The sequence below is a fragment of the Mercenaria mercenaria genome, chromosome 4 (assembly GCF_021730395.1).
Source record: "Mercenaria mercenaria strain notata chromosome 4, MADL_Memer_1, whole genome shotgun sequence".
Lineage (NCBI taxonomy): Eukaryota > Metazoa > Mollusca > Bivalvia > Venerida > Veneridae > Mercenaria > Mercenaria mercenaria.
The window spans coordinates 87,935,214-87,953,949 of record NC_069364.1 but is presented as its reverse complement, the minus strand read 5'-3'; the positions used below and the strand labels follow the sequence as shown (position 1 = coordinate 87,953,949).

The 18,736-nt window shown below is 35.1% G+C and overlaps 1 protein-coding gene and 1 long non-coding RNA gene across 2 annotated transcripts; one reads left to right on the top strand and one right to left on the bottom strand.

Moving 5' to 3' along the window:
- Positions 1-2,585: 2,585 nt before the first annotated feature.
- Positions 2,586-6,775, bottom strand: LOC123552375 (probable G-protein coupled receptor Mth-like 11). Its single transcript, XM_045341994.2, has one exon. The coding sequence runs from the start codon at positions 6,240-6,242 to the stop codon at positions 4,050-4,052; it is 2,193 nt and encodes a 730-aa protein (XP_045197929.2). The 5' UTR covers positions 6,243-6,775; the 3' UTR covers positions 2,586-4,049.
- Positions 6,776-12,741: 5,966 nt separating this feature from the next.
- On the top strand, positions 12,742-18,274 carry LOC128556499 (uncharacterized). The gene is made up of 3 exons (XR_008370715.1): positions 12,742-15,927; positions 16,695-16,734; positions 17,004-18,274. It is a non-coding gene; the product is annotated as an uncharacterized LOC128556499 (long non-coding RNA).
- The last annotated feature ends 462 nt before the right edge of the window (positions 18,275-18,736 follow it).

Genomic DNA, 18,736 nt, shown 5'->3' with positions numbered 1-18,736 from the left:
TCATTGACCGTGCAGTTTAACTTAAAAAATAGTAATTACAATTTAAAACTTTCAATGAGAGTCAAGTATGGTCTGTGATATGAAATGATATCATAATAAAGGACAACTTTAATCAGAATTAAGTCATAACTATATGAAGTAGAGTTGTGAATCTTAGGTGCAAATTGAATATTTATCCTTGTTTTTTTTTTACACTTTCCCCAACACCCTACCCTTTTATCTACCTCTTAACCATTTTTTGAATATTGCATATAATTAAATTATACATATTTTTGTACTTGTTGTTGGATTTTTGAAGCAACCTGTACGCTATATTATGTTTCCGTTACAGTTTCTTTTAGTTGCGGGTCTACTTTGTGATGCATGACTCTATGGGTGTATTTGAGGTGCTCTGCGCTTCCTGGAAATCAACCCGTACCATTTATGTTTTTGTTTTTAATAAGAACGCCAACATCTTCCATACCTGTTGTTATTCTTATACACGATGTTTTCAATATTTCGGGCACTTGGAACAAAATGATACAAAAAGGTGCTGAAGAGTGCAAATGAAATATTTTTTTTTTAATAATTTATTTTTTCTCTTTTATGACATATATCATACAAACACGTTACACTTGTTTTGTACAATTCTGCAGACCTATTAAATAATAATAAAACTGAAATAATATCTTTGAGATACATGAAACAATTGCAATTATTTTCCGTTCAGCTTTGTTTATAAAATCGTTTTGTATGTAAAAAAAAAAAAAAAGATAAATAAATGTATCCACTTTGCATGATAAGACGCTTAAATTGAGAAGAAAGTTAACACTGTATAAGATAAAAGTTGAGAGAAAAAAACATAAGAGTATACCCATGTGCGCTCTTGATTACCTTTAAATAGATTATTTCAAATATTTTTAATGTGTCTCAGTGATGTGCGTGGTAAGGATGCATATTAAAGATTTAAGAAAGAGCATTTCTTTAAATGATAATCAATTTTGTCTAGCATGATTGCTATTTCTTTTTCTAGACAAATTCTGATATTTAAATAGGATAAAAACTGGTTGAATACAGGAACTTTTTGTCTATTTTTCATTTGAAAAATAAGATATTTCATCAAAAAAAAAATCATGAAATTTATGGTATTGCTTTTTAACCCCGTTTGCACAATGCCAAAACTTATTCTTTCTAGATTGAACAGGCACGATATTCCCTTTTCTGCAAGAAAGTTACTTAGTCTATTCCACAAAATTTGAACATCATTACATTCCCAAAATAGATGTTCTATACTTTCCACTTGCATGTTACAAAAATCACATAAGTTTGTTCTAGACAATTTCATTTTGTACAAGTACTTATTTGTTGGGACTATTCGCATTAAAAAATTATACTGAAGGTTTCTAATTTTTGTGTCTATCGTTGCTTTAAAAATTTGTGCAAATGAAATCAACCTAATGTACATCAGCACTGGTTCTTTAATCACGCTGTTGTGAATACAACCGTAAATAGCTAAAAAAGCAGCACTTCCGGGCAGATTATGGCGGACAGAAAAGTTTAACATTTATGGGGGCAAGGGACAGTTAATTTGAAAATTCCACAGATCTGCGGTGGTACCAGTGCAAAAAAATCATGAAAAATCCAATTTTGATAAATTCAAGGCAAGTTTTGAGCGAATGTATTGCATAGACTTAGCACTTCATTGTTTGACATTTTCAGCCTGCCGATTCTGTTGCTTCTGTGATAAAAACGAGTAAAACGCAGGTTTCAGGACACTAAATTTTGAGGCAAAAATGGCCCAAAATGCACACCTTGCGCGACCTGTACCGTATTATCTGCAAATGACTGACCTAAAACATATGCATATTTTTAAAGCATGTGGCCAGACGAAAATAATGGTGGGAAGAAAAGTATCTCATAACCGTTTACTTTTTCCGCTATTTTGAGCTGAATCTGGATGGATGAATGACCGTTTCCATTTCGTCTGAATTCCATTACCTCAGGTAAGACTTTAGACCCGGCCGTCTACACGGAGCTAGGAAAATCGATTCAAGTATATTTACTTTACACAATAACTACTCGTACGCAGGAATGCTCAGTTCCATAAACATCATAAATAACCACTTGAATATAAATGCCTTTAAAGTGCATCTGTCTATTTTATTTAAAAAACGTACCCGGGCCAAATGCGAAACTGGCCCCTGCCACTTTCTTATTGCATGTATTGTAATACAGTTGTTGTTTTTATTTTTTGTGTGTTTGAGTTGTACTTTACTTAACTTTATTTTTTGAAAATTAAAACAAACATTATTAAGCATGTACTCATACCCGTATTTTCAATGTTTGATGTTGACATGCTAGATGTAAAATCCCTTTTAGAAAGTACATGGCCCTACTACTTTGTTGTTGTTTGAAGGTCGTTTATGAACATAAGGTATTTTTTTTTATAAAATTGGCCTTGCTATGAGTGACACCTCTCAAAATTTTTTCTCTTTTATTAAGAAATCTAGCTAATTTATTTACTACTCTCCCACCCGTTCAGATCAAAGATAAAAATGCAGATATTCGAATCTTTCAAAAAGAATAACAACCAGAAGAAAATGAAATTAATTTTAAAGTTGTTTATTCAAATAGATGAACATATCGAACACTTTCATTTTAGCAACATATAACACATATAACATATATAATGAAAATCATTACAGAATATTTCTGAATATTTATGGAACAGAATTTAGAATTTTTCACCATAGACGTTGTATTCCGTTGGAACTGTACTTTATGCGACACAATCCAAAATGCAGTTATAGAAAATGAGAGTTAGTTACACCAAAGATAATCCATGCAAAAAAAATAGTTCATTATAAATTTCGTTGGACTACAATTTTGCACAAAACAAAACAGTGTATATATGAGCCGCGCCATGAGAAAACCAACATAGTGGCTTTGCGACAAGCATGGATCCAGACCAGCCTGCGCATCCGCGCAGTCTGGTCAGGATCCATGCTGTTCGCTAACAGTTTCTCTAATTTCAATAGGCTTTGAAAGCGAACAGCATGGATCCTGACCAGACTGCGCGGATGCGCAGGCTGGTCTGGATCCATGCTGGTCGCAAAGCCACTATGTTGGGTTTCTCATGGCACGGCTCATATGACGTTTTAAAACTTCTTAAAAAAACTCATAACTTATATATAAATTCTATTCAGGACTGAATTTATTTATAACACAACAAGATAGCTGTAATATAAAAATAACAATGACAGAAAATGATAACAATGGCATAAGTAATTATTTCTACATATATTATTATCAGTACTTATATATCGTGTACAGATTCCTCTGACAATGGACTAATGTATAATTCTGTAATAAATGTCTGTACTTTTCTGTAAGTATGATGTCAACATGTATGACATGTGATAACAAAAAAAATAGTTGCATGTGATAATAAATGTTTCTATTCACAAGGTAAATGAGATATCACCAAGAAAAATATTGAAACACTATTTTATCAGAAAAATACCAGTTTTTCTAACAAAACCATTGTAAAGTCGATCAGGGTATCACAGAACAAAACGTAAATGACTATTTTAGACTACTAATAGTATAAAGCTTATGAAAATCCATTTCATTTTAAAGTCACATGTACGCTTGCCATTTCTAATAAATATTTTGGTTTCCCACGTAATAGGACATGTTCAAAGCCTTGGTATCTGATTGGTTGTTTTTGAGCACAATTTTGAACTTGACCATTGGCATGATTGCTTTATAAATCTGGTACCCAAAGTCAGATTCTTAACTTTAGTACTATAACAATGTAACAACAAGGTAAAAATATTTTAAGCTGTTCTGTATGAACCATACCAAACAATAACAGAATCTATGAGAAGATCCTTTGGAAATAAAGAAAGCAATCTAGCAGTAGCAAAATATGGCCCTCCCTTCTTCAAACACAAAACTATCTACAAACAAAAAAAAAAAACATTTATACTTATGGCACATTTACTATATAGACTATATAGAAATTTTCTAGTTTTCAATTGTTTTCATAATTCTTACAATAGTTTTGTCTATGGTAACGATGATAACTGTGTTCCAGAAGTTGACTTTGATGATAGTTGCTCATACTTGTCATACAACATGCGCCCTACTTTTCTTGTACAAAGAAAACACACTGCTATAAATAATCCTTGAAGAGAATTGAAAATAATAAACAGATACCACATGCTGGTTTCATTCGTAATGTTCGCCACGAATGCAAATACCCACGTGAGTCCCATGATGAGGGATAATTTAAGATTGATGAGGAAGGAACATGAACTACTTTTCTGCGTTGCCATAGCTCCTTGCTGCTTCGCCCGAGCGATATGAATTGCAGTAAAAACGAAAGAAACTACGTCAAATAACTTAAACAAAGCCAACGGACCGGCAAAGAATAAAAAAAGACCATTCTTAGAAGAAATCCAACACACATCCTTCCCATATCGAGGTTTTAACGTTGCATATTCATTATCAAAGGGAGAGAAGTTAAGAGCCACAGCAGAACATACTATGACAAACGGCGTCATCCATGCATAAAGGTTGTACTTGAGAAATCTCTTTTTATTCCGTCTTGACCCACCTGACATGAACTTATTGGAAAAAGTAATCCAAAGATCGAGCGCAATAACATTCATCCAACAAAATGCCGCAAGAAAGAAATAATGAGTAAGAACAGCAACGGATATGCAAAGCTGAGATATATTTTCAGACTCGGCTGATATAAGAAACAGTAGCTGGGCAAAGAGCAAAGATATAATCAAACATACAAGAATTTTCCCGGGAATGTTCAACAACTGTGAAAACGTAATGTAAACAAGCAAAGTTATTGCAAGGGAACATATGGAAATGATAAGTCCAACCAACGACATATAACTCTCAATCATGTTAAACTGGAATAGGGATTCTGGTTCATCGCACTCATGAGAACAATTCCGTATTGTTTGTAAACAAATAAATGCGTCGGATCCAATCACCTGAAATTCTTCCCTAGAGTATGTTTTGTTGTCTGAAATTAAATACAGCTGGGAATTGTTTGTTATCATGTATTCAGATTTATCCAGTTTTACCAAAGTACAATTTTCTGTTGATGTGTTCGTGTCGTTGATATCCTTTGAATTGTTCAGAATACATAACCCTTGAACGGCCAAACTGGGTGGAGCACAAAAAATTTCACGGCATTTTTGGGAGAAACTATCATATATTTCATTGTCGTTACAAATGTGTATGTCTGAAATTACACCATTTTCTGACACAGTACCGTCATTGAAGTCCACAAGAAGTCGGAAACTGTACACTTTCTTCGGTACTGGTTTTGGTGTACTAAATGTTGCGGAAGGTAAGATTAATTCGCAGTACAACTCTGTTTTAATATCATTACATGCTGCGCAGTAATTATTACGGTACGCATGCCCAGATGAATCATACACGACGCTATAAACCCCTCCTGTGCAATTGTCATTTTCTATTTTGTACTGTTCACTATTACTCCCCAAACAAGTTTCTATTACACGCGGTTTCAATTGACATGTTCTGTATCCTATTTCCGGTTTTGGTCGGATGTAGAACCAATCACAATCAGTCATTTCCGGTAAACTTCGTACACCTGTTTCGTTTAAACACTTTATTTCTGGTTTCCAATACTCAAATGCATAAATGAAATTACACTGCGCACAATACATATTCTTGTACATAACAGAGTTACGTGAGACCGGAAGTTTATGCAAAATATTGTCTGAATGTGTATCTCCTTCACATAAATACTTTGTAGCGTTGTGATCCCATTCTTCTGAACATTTTGTTACCATATGAACACCATAGTTTTCATTCTTTATTATCTCATTCAACCGAACACACGAAAACTGGTCCTTTTTCAGCTTATTTCCGGTGGATGGATAAAAATTTCCACAACAGTCATCTAGAATTCCACATAACTCGTCGCAGTGACAATTTTTGTTTGGAAATGTTTGATACATCCAATCTGAACAAAACGATTTGTCCCTGCAGTGACTAGTACCCGTGTTAAAAAGTTCAGAGGGATCATTTTGTTCCTCGTAGTATTCCTGGTAGTCTGAGGTGACACTAACTACTGACTGCTGTGTTGATAAATGATTCGGCGGTGTTGAAGTTGTGCTAACTGATTTCGCTAAATAGTTTGAAAATACAATGAAAGCTATCGTTATTCTTAAAAGACAAAAATAAAGTTTACATCTGTCTATTTCCATACTTTTACGTTCTTATTTTCCACTTTAATACACAGGAATAGAGTTGCGAGCAATTTTTTCTTCCCTTCAGCTTGATATAATCAGCAAAAATATAAACATATCTTGAGAATCATTACAAGGTATTCCTTTGTTTAATTTACACGTTAACGCGTGTCTTGTAGCAAATGTTTTACTTCTTCTCTTTTGAGTTCCGTCTATATAAACAATCTCAATATACAACATCCAATTTATTTGACTTTCGTGGAAGATAAAACTGTTCCTGCCTCAAAAAAAAAAATTGTCGCAGATAATAAAACTTCCGTCAAAATACCATTGTGATATACTGTAAAAGCTAAAACAATCTCAGTAGATATATACATGAAAAAAAAAACATTGAAAAAATATTTATGAAGGCGTTAAGTGTTGTAAGTGGTAGTTACAAATAAAAGTCACGTACCATATAGTCACTACCTTATGTGAGCTTTAAAAGATACAAACAGAATACGCAATTAAGTTGATACATTTCCATTCGTCATTGTCAATGAAATAATGTGTAATTACTAGTGTTTCCGTTGCCCTTTTACATTTAATGGTCACTTCCGTTTATGAACAATTCGCTCACGGTTTGGCTAGATCTGTTAGTACGTATTCGTATTGATTTAAGCTTATTTGATAAACACTTCGGAACATATATGGATTGCTTTCGATTTCACACATAAATGTACCACTCCCGGTTAACTCGGAAGGTAGAGCAGACGTACGAACTTCGAGCAAAGAATGTGCTCTCAATGAGGACAGGAAGAGGAGAGTATATATATCTTAATTCAGTTTTTCTTCAGTAATGATATGATTCATATGTGGGAAAGAACGTGTATCAGGTGCTAGCGGAGAATATTGTAGTCTACATGGTAACCAGTCGCCGATGCAGAACAGAGATACTGTTTTAAAAATATCAACATTATACTCACAAACTGTGTTTTGGTGAATGTTTTATAAATGCAGTTTTCAGTTGCTGTGCATTTACATGTGTACAATTATAAATAACGAAATCGGACTAATAAAATAATAGTTTTCTTCAGTCTTCTACGCAGTAATCTCCCTTACCTATAGGTAGAAATTTCCTAAGTTGAAGGGAAGCAACTCCTGCGTGCAATTTGACTTTTCCCAGTGAAAATATAAAAAAAAAGTCAGATTTAAAGTTATTATTTCGGAAGAGTTTGGTATATTGGGTTAAAAGTTATAATTTCCTCCAACCTTTTTGCACACACATCTATTTCAGCTCGATTTTTACTTGAAAAAAATGCGCATAATTCCACTACCTCTGAGAAAATATCCATATACTTTAAGCATTTATTGACCATTTGTTTATTGTCTTGATGAATGTAAGGACTGTTGTGCTGTTTGTGTGTTCTTAACGAACTGGATAGTCTGACCAAAACGCTACATAGAACGAAATATTGACCAACTAGCCATTCAACAAGAATATGAAGTTACATAGAATGAAGATTGAATGCAATTGTATTTTTGGAAAATAGCAATGTTGTCTAAAACGGTATCAGTACGGTGCCTTGGAGGAAACACTCCCATATTTAGGTTAGAAGTGGTTAAGTGTTTACGCTTGTACTTACTATATAACAATAGCTATCTTTAACTTCTTTTATCAGCAGAAATTTGGAAGCATTGAAATTCATAGACATTTGAGCCGTGCCATGGGAAAACCAACATAGTGGGTATGCGACCAGCATGGATCCAGACCAGCCTGCGCATCCGCGCAGTCTGGTCAGGATCCATGCTGTTCGCTAACAGTTTCTCCAATTCCAATAGGCTTTAAAAGCGAACAGCATGGAGCCTGACCAGACTGCGCTGATGCGCAGGCTGGTCTGGATCCATGCTGGTCGCAAACCCACTATGTTGGTTTTCTCATGGCACGGCTCATTTCTCTCTATAGTCAAGGATCAATGTAATTGATATCTGGCATGCAAATGGCTTTTACTAGGTGGGAAAATGCCACTATATACTTATACGGGCTACATTCGAGTGCACAATGGAGGCACAAACAGTGAATTACTACCAGCATGCCTTAATCACGCTACAGGCTATATACAACGGCACCGCCCATTATGTATAGGTTAATAAATGGGAGAGCGGTGCTAAAGCCCTCGGGCTATTATCACCTTGCCAGGGCCATTATCACTCAAAGGCACCGCTCTCCCATGTATTTACCTGTTTATTACATGTTTACCTATAATATAGTAAGAAATGTTTTTTGTGTCTTTTTTATGGGTAGACTTGCATCTTCTGGCACAACAGATTTCAGCTTTTCAGTTTCTATATTATTTGTATAAGATTCTATTTACTGTATAAAATCAAATACCTGGATAGTTGTACTTTCTTGCTTATTGCATAGGTTAGGGATAAAAATACGATATTTCACGAAGAATACATGATGTTACGCTCAATATGATAAAATAAAACGGAAATATTCGCTATTTCACCTCCACGAAACGCCATGACGTCATTTCTGTTTACAGACGTTAATTTCCCGCGCTAACGCCAGGGCCATTATCGATTATGGCCCCGGGGCTTATTATGATAATGTGATAATGCATGACGCAATGCGATAATGGGAGAATTTTTAACACAAATTTGTTGCTATTTATAGGTACTCATGTAATAAGTATAGGTTAATAAATGGGAGAGCGGTGCCTTTGAGTGATAATGGCCCTGGCAAGGTGATAATAGCCCGAGGGCTATAATATAGTAAGAAATGGTTTTTTGTGTCATTTTTATGGGTAGGCCTACTTGCATCTTCTGGCACAATAAATTTCAGCTTTTCAGTTTCTATATTATTTGTACAAGTGTCTATTTACTGTAACCTAGATAGTTGTACTTTCTTGCTTATTGCATAATTTAGGGATAAAAATACGATATTTCACGAAGAATACACGATGTTACGCTCAAGATGATAAAATAAAACGGAAATATTCGCTGTTTTACCTCCACGAAACGCCATGACGTCATTTTTGTTTACGGACGTTAATTTCCCCCGCTAACGCCGGGGCCATTATCGATAATGGCCCCGGGGCTTATTATAATAATGTGATAATGCATGACGCAATGCGATAATGAGAGAATTTTCAGCACAAATTTGTTACTATTTATAGGTACTCATGTAATAAAAAATACAAAATCACACTTATAGCCTTAAGATTACTGATGTCCGCAAAATATAATATGCATAACAGTTTGTCAGTGTTATGGCAGAACTATAATTAAAGGTGATATATTCCTGATTGTACTGACTTCTCCGGAGTTAGAAAACCATGCCGCCAATAGTTCTCCAGACCTTTGGACTGCCAGTCTTCCAATACATGTGGTTTGATACCTCAGAGCATTTTCTTCAGTGCGTAAACTATCCTGATTTGTCCATGTTAATATGCTAGCAGGTCCGAGGGCTGTGTAAACTTGACGCATGACTTATGACATATTAATTAATTTGTTAATTCAAAATAAGGCTTGATACTGCCCTTGACTATACAGTTTGTTTGATGAGCACGTATGCGTTTTCTATCTTCCTTGTAGATACATTGTGTTTCATTTCGACACGGGAAGTAGTAACATTAAGTACAGGAAGTGATCATTATATATAAACTAATTTAAAACAAGATGCTAAAATTAGATATGGACGCTGAAAACACTATATATGTACATAAACGTTCCTAAAATCTTATCTTACTACTAGTGTTTTTAGAAACAGTTTTTGACAAGTTACTTCGTTCTCAGGATTATCAAGTGTAAAAAGTATTGTTTGTGTTTTTAAACTTTTTTCTTGGTATACTTTAAGAGAAAATAAAATGTACAACTTCTTTAAATAACTTGTTTTTTTTGGCCTTGTCATATATATATATATATATATATATATATATACTAAAAGTACTCAATACTATATCCTTGCTAAAAGAAATTAAGGGGCCTCTGTGATCGAGTGGTTAAGTTCGCTGACTTTGAATCACTTGCCCCTCATCGATGTGGGTTCGAGCCTCTTTCGGGGCGTTGAATTCTTCATGTGAGGAAGCCATCCAGCTGGCTTACGGAAGGTCGGTGGTTCTATCCAGGTGCCCGCTCCTGATGAAATCATGCACGGAGGGACACCTGGGGTCTTCCTCCACCGTCAAAGCTGAAAAGTCGCCATATGACCTAAACTGTGGCGTAGCGACATTAAACCTAACAAAAAAAAAAAAAGAAATAAGAATTCTTTCATGTAAAAGCATTAAGTATATCCGAGTGTACATTTACGCTGAAAGATGATTCTATTGTGTAGATATTTAAATAATATCATATAATGTATTTGTTGAAATCATGATCTATGTCTATTTCAGTACATGTAATGTTTCTGTACCATTTGTTAAATATATACAAGGCGCACCTTTCACTTCCGTAGTTCGTTTTTAGATACTAACTTTTAATGCATCAAATGAATGTAATTCATCTTAACAATTAAACTAATTGTTTGTAGAGCCACATTCAAACTTTAGTGCCATGTATAGCAGTCACATGTTTCAAAAACATCAGGAGTTATTAGTGGTCGTATACAGTTATTCTGTGTTTATGAAAACATGTATTAGGTGTGTACTGCTTCAAACCTATTATAAAGTGCTGTTTATACATGTTATATTATCATAGATATTACGAAGGGATTTTTCATATATTCTAAAGATGAATTTCGGTCGTCTATGTATTTAACTAGCTATGTACTCCTTGATAATACTTTCTTCATTTTTTTCTCAAATATATATATTTGGTGCATGCACAGGAACCTGAAATTATAAGTGAACACAAGTCTATATAACAAAGACCCCACTCCTCCTCCGCTCTATATAAATAAGAGCTCCACTATACGCACTATACGCCCGAAGGGTTACATCACAGGACGGGAGCAAAATTTAAAGAACTTGGAGTGTGAAGGCCAAAGCACAGGAACAACAAAAGGAAGAAATTCCAAAAAATTCTAAGTCCACATAAAAATCCTTACCAGGTAAAGGTATGTCAAAATACACCTAAAAATCGAGGTACCATCCATGTTGTACCACGGAAAAGTGGTCTCGGTTTTTCCCTACGGCCAATAATAAAAAATGTTTCAAAATAAGCTATTTATAGTAACATAAAAGGGAAGTAGTTCAAAATTATTTTATTGTAAGTGAACAAAAGAGGGATCTGCCAAATACAAACAAGAGCACTGCAATGCAGAGCAATAAACACAAAGCAAAGTCATATCTGACCTTTGACCTCTAAGTGTGACCTTGACCTTGAAGCGAGTAATCCAGAACACGCGCTCTATATGTCGTCTCGGTGTGGTGAACATTTGTGTCAAGTTTCTTTGAAATCCTTCAAGCAGTTCAAGAGTTACAGAGCGGACACGAAATAAACTGATATGACCTTTGACTCCTACGTGTGACCTTGACCTTGAAGCGAGACGTCCAAAACATGCGCTCTGCACGTCGCCTCGGTGTGGTGAACATTTGTGTCAAGTTTCTTTGAAATCCTTCAAGGGGTTCAAGAGTTACAGAGCGGACACGAAATTGCTAACGGACGGACGGACAGACAGACGGACACCAGCGTCATAATATAAAACGTCCCTTCGGGCGTATAAAAAATACAGCAGGAATGCAACGCATCCACAACCCACCCATCACATGAAAACAATAAAATTTCGAAAAATAGAAGTGCTAGTGTGATCAGATTGTGTAATTATCTAAGCGCAACTAAAATAAACCCGGAACTGTGCTTACTTGTCGCTGTCACTGTAATGACTTTAAACACAAAATCAACAGTTTTAACAACATTTCGTTCATCGTCGAAACCATTGCATGACATCACATATTTTGCCTCGGAGATAAAAAATAAATAGTTTCAAGAGTCAGATATTTCTTTCAATAAATATTACATCTTTGAATTCATTTACCAATTTAATAAAAAATATTTAGCCAAATCATGTTGGAAAAAAAAAAAAGCAAAGATGGGAAGTAACTGGAGCGTTCCGAAAAGCAGGGTAGTAACTCGACCATTAACGCAAGCAGGGAGTAACTGATATTTTGTTATCATGGCCACACAGCTATGTCTAGCGATTACGGTAGAAGTTTTCTGATATTAAATGTGTCTTGCTGTGACAAAATACATGGTTACGCGTTCATAACATCGTACTTTATCCAGTATACGGTCCTTACCTTACCGTATTACCGGATACAGGCATATACACAACAACTTTATTAACTCCGCAGTAGAAATCTACATTAACCTGTGACGTCAAACAATGGCTTAGACGACGAACGAAATGTTGTTGAAACTGTTGAATTTGTGTTAGTCTTTAGGGTGACAGCGACAAGTAAGCACAGTTCCGTGTATATTTTAGTTGCCTTTAGATAATTACACCACCCAATCACACCCGCACTTCTGTTTTTCGAAATTTGCTTGTTTATATGTGGTGGGTGGGGTGTGAATGCGTTGCATTCCTGGTGATTTTTAGCTCGACTATTCATAGAATAGTGAGCTATTGCACTCGCCCATGCGTCGGCGTCCGCGTCGGCGTCGGCGTCGGCGTCCGCGTCCGCGTCCCGATTTTGGTTAAGGTTTTGTATGTAAGCTGGTATCTCAGTAACCACTTGTGGGAATGGATTGAAACTTCACACACTTATTCACTGTGACAAACTGACTTACATTGCACAGGTTCCATAACTCTATTTTGCTTTTTTACAAAATTATGCCCCTTTTTCGACTTAGAAATTTTTGGTTAAGGTTTTGTATGTAAGCTGGTAACTCAGTAACCACTTGTGGGAATGGATTGAAACTTCACACACTTATTCACTGTGATGAACTGATCTACATTGCACAGGTTCCATAACCCTATTTTGCTTTTTTACAAAATAATGCCCCTTTTTCGACTTAGAAATTTTTGGTTAAGGTTTTGTATGTAAGCTGGTATCTCAGTACTTACTAATGGGAATGGATTGAAACTTCACATACTTGTTCACTATCATGATCTGACATGCACTAAGCAAGTCCCATAACTCTACTCTCTTTTTTTTTCAAAATTATGCCCCTTTTTCGACTTAGCAGTTTTTGGTTAAATTTTTGTATGTAATCTGATATCTCAGTATCTACTAATTGGAATGGATTGAAACTTCACACACTTGTTCACTGTCATGATCTAACATGCACTGTGAAGGTCCCATAACTCTACTTGGCATTTTTACAAAATTATGCCCCTTTGACTTAGCAGTTTTTTGTTAAGTTTTTATATGTAAGCTGGTATCTCAGTATCCACAAATTGGAAAGGATTGAAACTTCACACACTTGTTCACTGTCATGATATGACATGCAGTACAGAGGTTCAATACCTCTACTTTGCATTTTACAAAATTATGCCCCTTTTTCAACTTTTGTATTCATTCAGTTGACAAGGCTGTTGAATAGTCGAGCGTTGCTGTCCTCCGACAGCTCTTGTTTTTATATAGACTGGTGTCATGTGTTGGCTTATGGATAGAGTTTCAGGTTCCTGTGGTGCATGTACTACGAAAGGCGTTTCATAAATAATGCAACTGTTACAAAATCTCGAAAATCACGTGCACTACCACCACCAAACCCATACTTTACGCTTGAAAAATTATTCGTCTCCGTTTTTCACGAGATTTGGTTAATATATATTGAACCATGTACAAATATTGTATTGTCCGTAAGTAATGACCTGGCACCGCTAATATTTTCGGGCCTTTTCGTTAACTAACGCAATAATATATTTGTATCTTGAAAGGATCTATTTACTAAAATAACCTATAAAGTTAACTAATGACACGGTGGCCTAGTGGTAAGGTGTCTGACTTCCACGTACTTTACCACGGGTTTGAAATTACCTCAGACCATTTTTCTAAATTCAATGTAATGTAATTTGAGGTAACATATTTCACGAAATATAATTGTTTTCTCTTGTAGTATCAATTTTCTGGCAACGCTGGAGACAAGCTATTTGTCTTTTTTTTTATTCTATATTTTCGGTTTACTTGAATACAAATGCATTTTTTTTTTCAATAAATGAACAATAAAATTTGATCAGTTTTCCTGCCTGTTGATAAAATTTGAAAAAAAAAAGATATGAGATGTGAGACTCGAACCCACAAAGTCGAGATAAATTTTGTAGCTAAGCGGTTTGTCCGCACAGCTACTTTCATATGTGAAAGTAAGTCATTTATAAAGAAATCTATACGCAATAGTTATGTCGCTATGTAGGGCACCGAGAATAGACGAAATATTCATGGGTGCCAGGCCAAGAGTTGCGGACAATAGTTTTTAAGTAGGTTTCTTCACGCTACTACATATCAAAACGGTCGGCAAACATTCAGAAAAGTGGTTATAAATTTAGGAATAAGTGCAAAATGTATTTTTAATGAAATTTGTAATGTATATGGACACTATAAAGTTTCATATAGCACGGTGGTGACGAGATGGATATCTCGATTCAAATCGAGAAGGGAGCAGCTAGAAGACCTTCGACATTCTTGACGACCAACGACAGCAAGCATCAAGAAAAAACGCCCAGTTAATCAAGGATTTAACTGTTCGTGATTTAGCTCGTCGATCAGGGATATCATCAGCACGAGTTCATTTCATTCTTCGCAAAATCCTGCTAGTGAAAAAGAAATGTACAGGATGAATACCCCACCTTTTGACAGCCGAACAAAAACAGCAGCGTGTTCGAAAGGCCAAGAAATTGCTTAAGTTATACCCTGAATTTGACATTAAACATTTTTCAGAATTAATTAAAGGTGGTGAGACATGGGTTCACTTACCGCCTCGGTAGCCTAGTGGTATAGCATCCGCTTCGAGTGCGGGAGGTCGTGGGTTCGATCCCTGGCCGCGTCTTACTAAAGACGTAAAAATCAGCATTAAGAGGATAGTTCTAGGACTGGTCAGCCCGGTGTCAGTATAGTGTGACTGGGTGGGGTATCATATTCCGTGTCTACGGCGTGATATTTCAGTGATATAGCACAGAGGCAGCACTATAAAGTTGGGCATTGTGCTCACTGCTACAAGTAGACACCGTCGTTTATATGACTGAAAAATTGTTGAAAAAGATGTTAAACCCGAACGCACGCACGCACGCATTCACACGGGTTTACTTCTTTGAGCCCAAACGGAAGTAACTGCCAAATTCTACGAAACCGTTCTTAAGGAACTGAACAAATAATTTAAAGTGCATCGACCACAAAATGGTACAAAGTACATTTCACTTTTTTCATGACAATGCATCCTTATACAAGGCTCATATTGTAAAGGATTATTTGAGCAAAGAAAAGGTACGAGTTTTGGAACATCCAGCCCACTCGTCAGACTTGGCACCATGCGACTATTTTTTATTCCCAAAGCTGAAATCGATGCTCGCTCGACTTTGTGTCTGGCTACTTTCAAATAAGAATCCGGTTGGCAGTAATCTTTTACATTACAAGTGTTAGTTTTTCTTCGAATTACGTCATTTGAAAGTAATCCAGCTCTTAATTTAAACTTCTGGATTATTTTAGTAATTAAAACTGGTTAAATGAAAATTTGTTTATTTCAACAAATGTATAGAAAGCATTTGTTTGTTTCAGTTTAAGATCGAACTTTCAGAGTGAACAACAGATGCCACGCCGCACGCGAGAATGCAAGATATTATAAGGTTTACGAATGAAAGTGATATTTTTATCGTTACGCAGTCGGTGAAACAAGCTTGTTAAACCTGATCACTTTGATCAGGAATCATTTTGATCAAGGGCCTTATCTAATTTCATTATCAGGGAAGCTGGTATCTATATTGTCTTATTAACATGTCATTCATATTTACTTTAACCATTCTGTTAGTAACTTTGATGACAAAATTTGTGAAATATAACTACATGATCTAGTCCTTCTAAGATGCCGAAAGTTTTATCAGCAATTATGTATAATTTATAATAGGATGCAGAGGACAATAGATAAGAAATCTCTCTCTCAAACTGCTTATTTCATAGACTGTTATACGTAAAACGATCACATTATAATTTTATTCCATGTTTAGTCAATCATAGCTTCTGCCAGAGTAAAACTTAACAGTTTTCACTGGGATATACAATATAAAGTTGCGTGCTGTTTACTTTGTACTCCATGTCCACCCTCAGATCTATATGAAAATATCTTTAAAATGTTTGCAAATGGTATGGTTAAAACAATAAATTAGGGCCTAAAAAGACAAAAACACTTAAAAATAAATTATTATTACGTAGCACGACATTAGAAACGGACCGTTCCCCTAAATTATTGTTAACTTAAGAATCACGTAAATTGTAAATATTACAGACATTCATACACAACGGAGTTCTCTTTGCAGAGCTTGCTTTTCATATAACATAAATGAACTCTACATTGATAATAAGATTGTACCATTAGCAAGTTTACTTTTCATTGCAGACGAAAAAGGACCTGTTGTGTCACAACTACAACATTTACGGTATGTTTATAATTGCTGTATCTCATATGTAGCCTGTAAAGTTAGCCGGAATTATTTTTCGGAAGGTCTAACGCATTTCTAGATAATAAGGTATCACTCCGGTACTGAAGTACTTCCGGGTCGTTGTATCCTAGGAAGCAGTTCTTTGAAATTTTGAAGTTCCCAATTTGAAGCTGTCTCTACTTTGACTTGTTAAATTCTAAATGTTTTCATTGACACTGTGTACATTTTTCTGATGTCTTTAACAGTTGTTTGTCTGTGTTTTTCAGGACTACATTTCTGTGCGGAAGGATTAAAAAACTACTACAGACTGGCGGCCATGAGGCTATATACCAATAAAAGAAATTGTTCTTTGTTTCATATAAAATTCAGCTACTTCAGAACAATTTTGTTACAGTTTCTAGATTTTCACTCCGTCGTAGACCTATTTTCCACAAGATATCCATACATTTGCTTCAAGAAAACGAAAAGAAAAAGGGGTGTTGAATAGTATGCAGTGAAATGCAAGTCAACTGAAGTCAGGTACCCTCATATTGCCGCATTTCAGAAAGCGGTCCGCAGAATAAACACACTACTTTCGTTTTCAAGTAAACGACTCGAAAACATGCGAATATTAGCATGAAAAGTGTCCTATTTTATGTAAAATTCATTCCACGAGTGAAATAATGCCCATTTGGCTCCCGACTTCTTTCGATAAACCACAGAAGCACATTTTTGACCGAATTACTGCATTATAACCATGACAGAATATGTATGGGAAATTTAAACATTAACTGGATACTTTGATGTGTAGCAAAAAAGTTCATTGTTGATGATAGTGTTTCTTTATGGTTTATTGACTGGGACATTATTAATCTTCAGAAATACAGAGCTGTCAGTGCTGTAAATTTGTTGTGAAATTCGCAATCCGTGTCCAAAAGTGCTTGTTTTACTATACAGCAAAGAAGGAGAAATTGTACCGGGCCGACACCAAAGGTACATTCATCATGCAATAATAAAGTTGTATTTGCCGAAACTGGTCCTAGGTTCAGGAAACAGTAAAAATGCATTATGCATAAATGTTTAAAGTTCTAAATGACATTATCAAAGGAATTTTTTCAATTCTCTAAAGAAGGCATATTAGAAAGACACATTTGTTGTTTGGTGAAAGAAGATGAAACATGTTTGTGAAATTTTGAGTTTTACTGATATATGTTTTATACAGATTAATTCACAAAACATAATTTTTGATTTTATGGTGAACTTTGTGCTCGTCGTTACTGAATTCTAATTCAATGAGTTCATGTACTAAATTGTTAAAGTTTTAAGTTGAGCAATATAATATAAATAAACTTGTCTTTCTATGTTGACATTGTTATAGATCCAAGGTCTGTATAATGATAAATGGATTGGAATATTTATTGTAATCTTAATAATATTGTGTCGTTGAGTCCACTGAACCGTTTAGCTTAAATTAATATCAATTATTAATTGAATTTACATCAAATATTGCGCAGTGGGATCCAATTATAAAGGTAAATTAAATGGTGAAATTAAAAAAAAAAATGCGAAATGGAGCCTAATGGTAAACTTAGGTTAGAACAATATAACAATATCATTACATTTGAATAGTAAATTCTAAGTAGACAGACTTTTGACATATCTGGAATGAGCATTCTGTATGACTCTCGGAGGAAAACCTAGTCAGGACGGCTTTTATCTCGTTAAAGAACTCAAGTATGCCAAACTGTCAACCGATTATATATTAAAAATGCTTCCATGTATATATAACATGTTACTTGATTATCTTTCTCAAAAAGGCGTTCACTGACTAAATTTCTTAAGGAAACTGCAGTTTTTAAGTTCTTAAATTTTATTGCAGTTATGTCATACTCTGCTGAAGTCTTACAGGACAAGTGTAGAAGCACTCCAAAAATATTGTTTTAATTAAAATACCAAAAACTTTGTTTTCTTTTTCTTTTTTTATTTTGGGGGATTTTTCGTAAAGAAGTTGTTTTTCTTT

What these genes read in the sequence shown, in the direction of transcription:
- LOC123552375 (XM_045341994.2), bottom strand. Translation starts at nt 6,242, where the DNA reads ATGGAAATAGACAGATGTAAACTTTATTTTTGTCTTTTAAGAATAACG.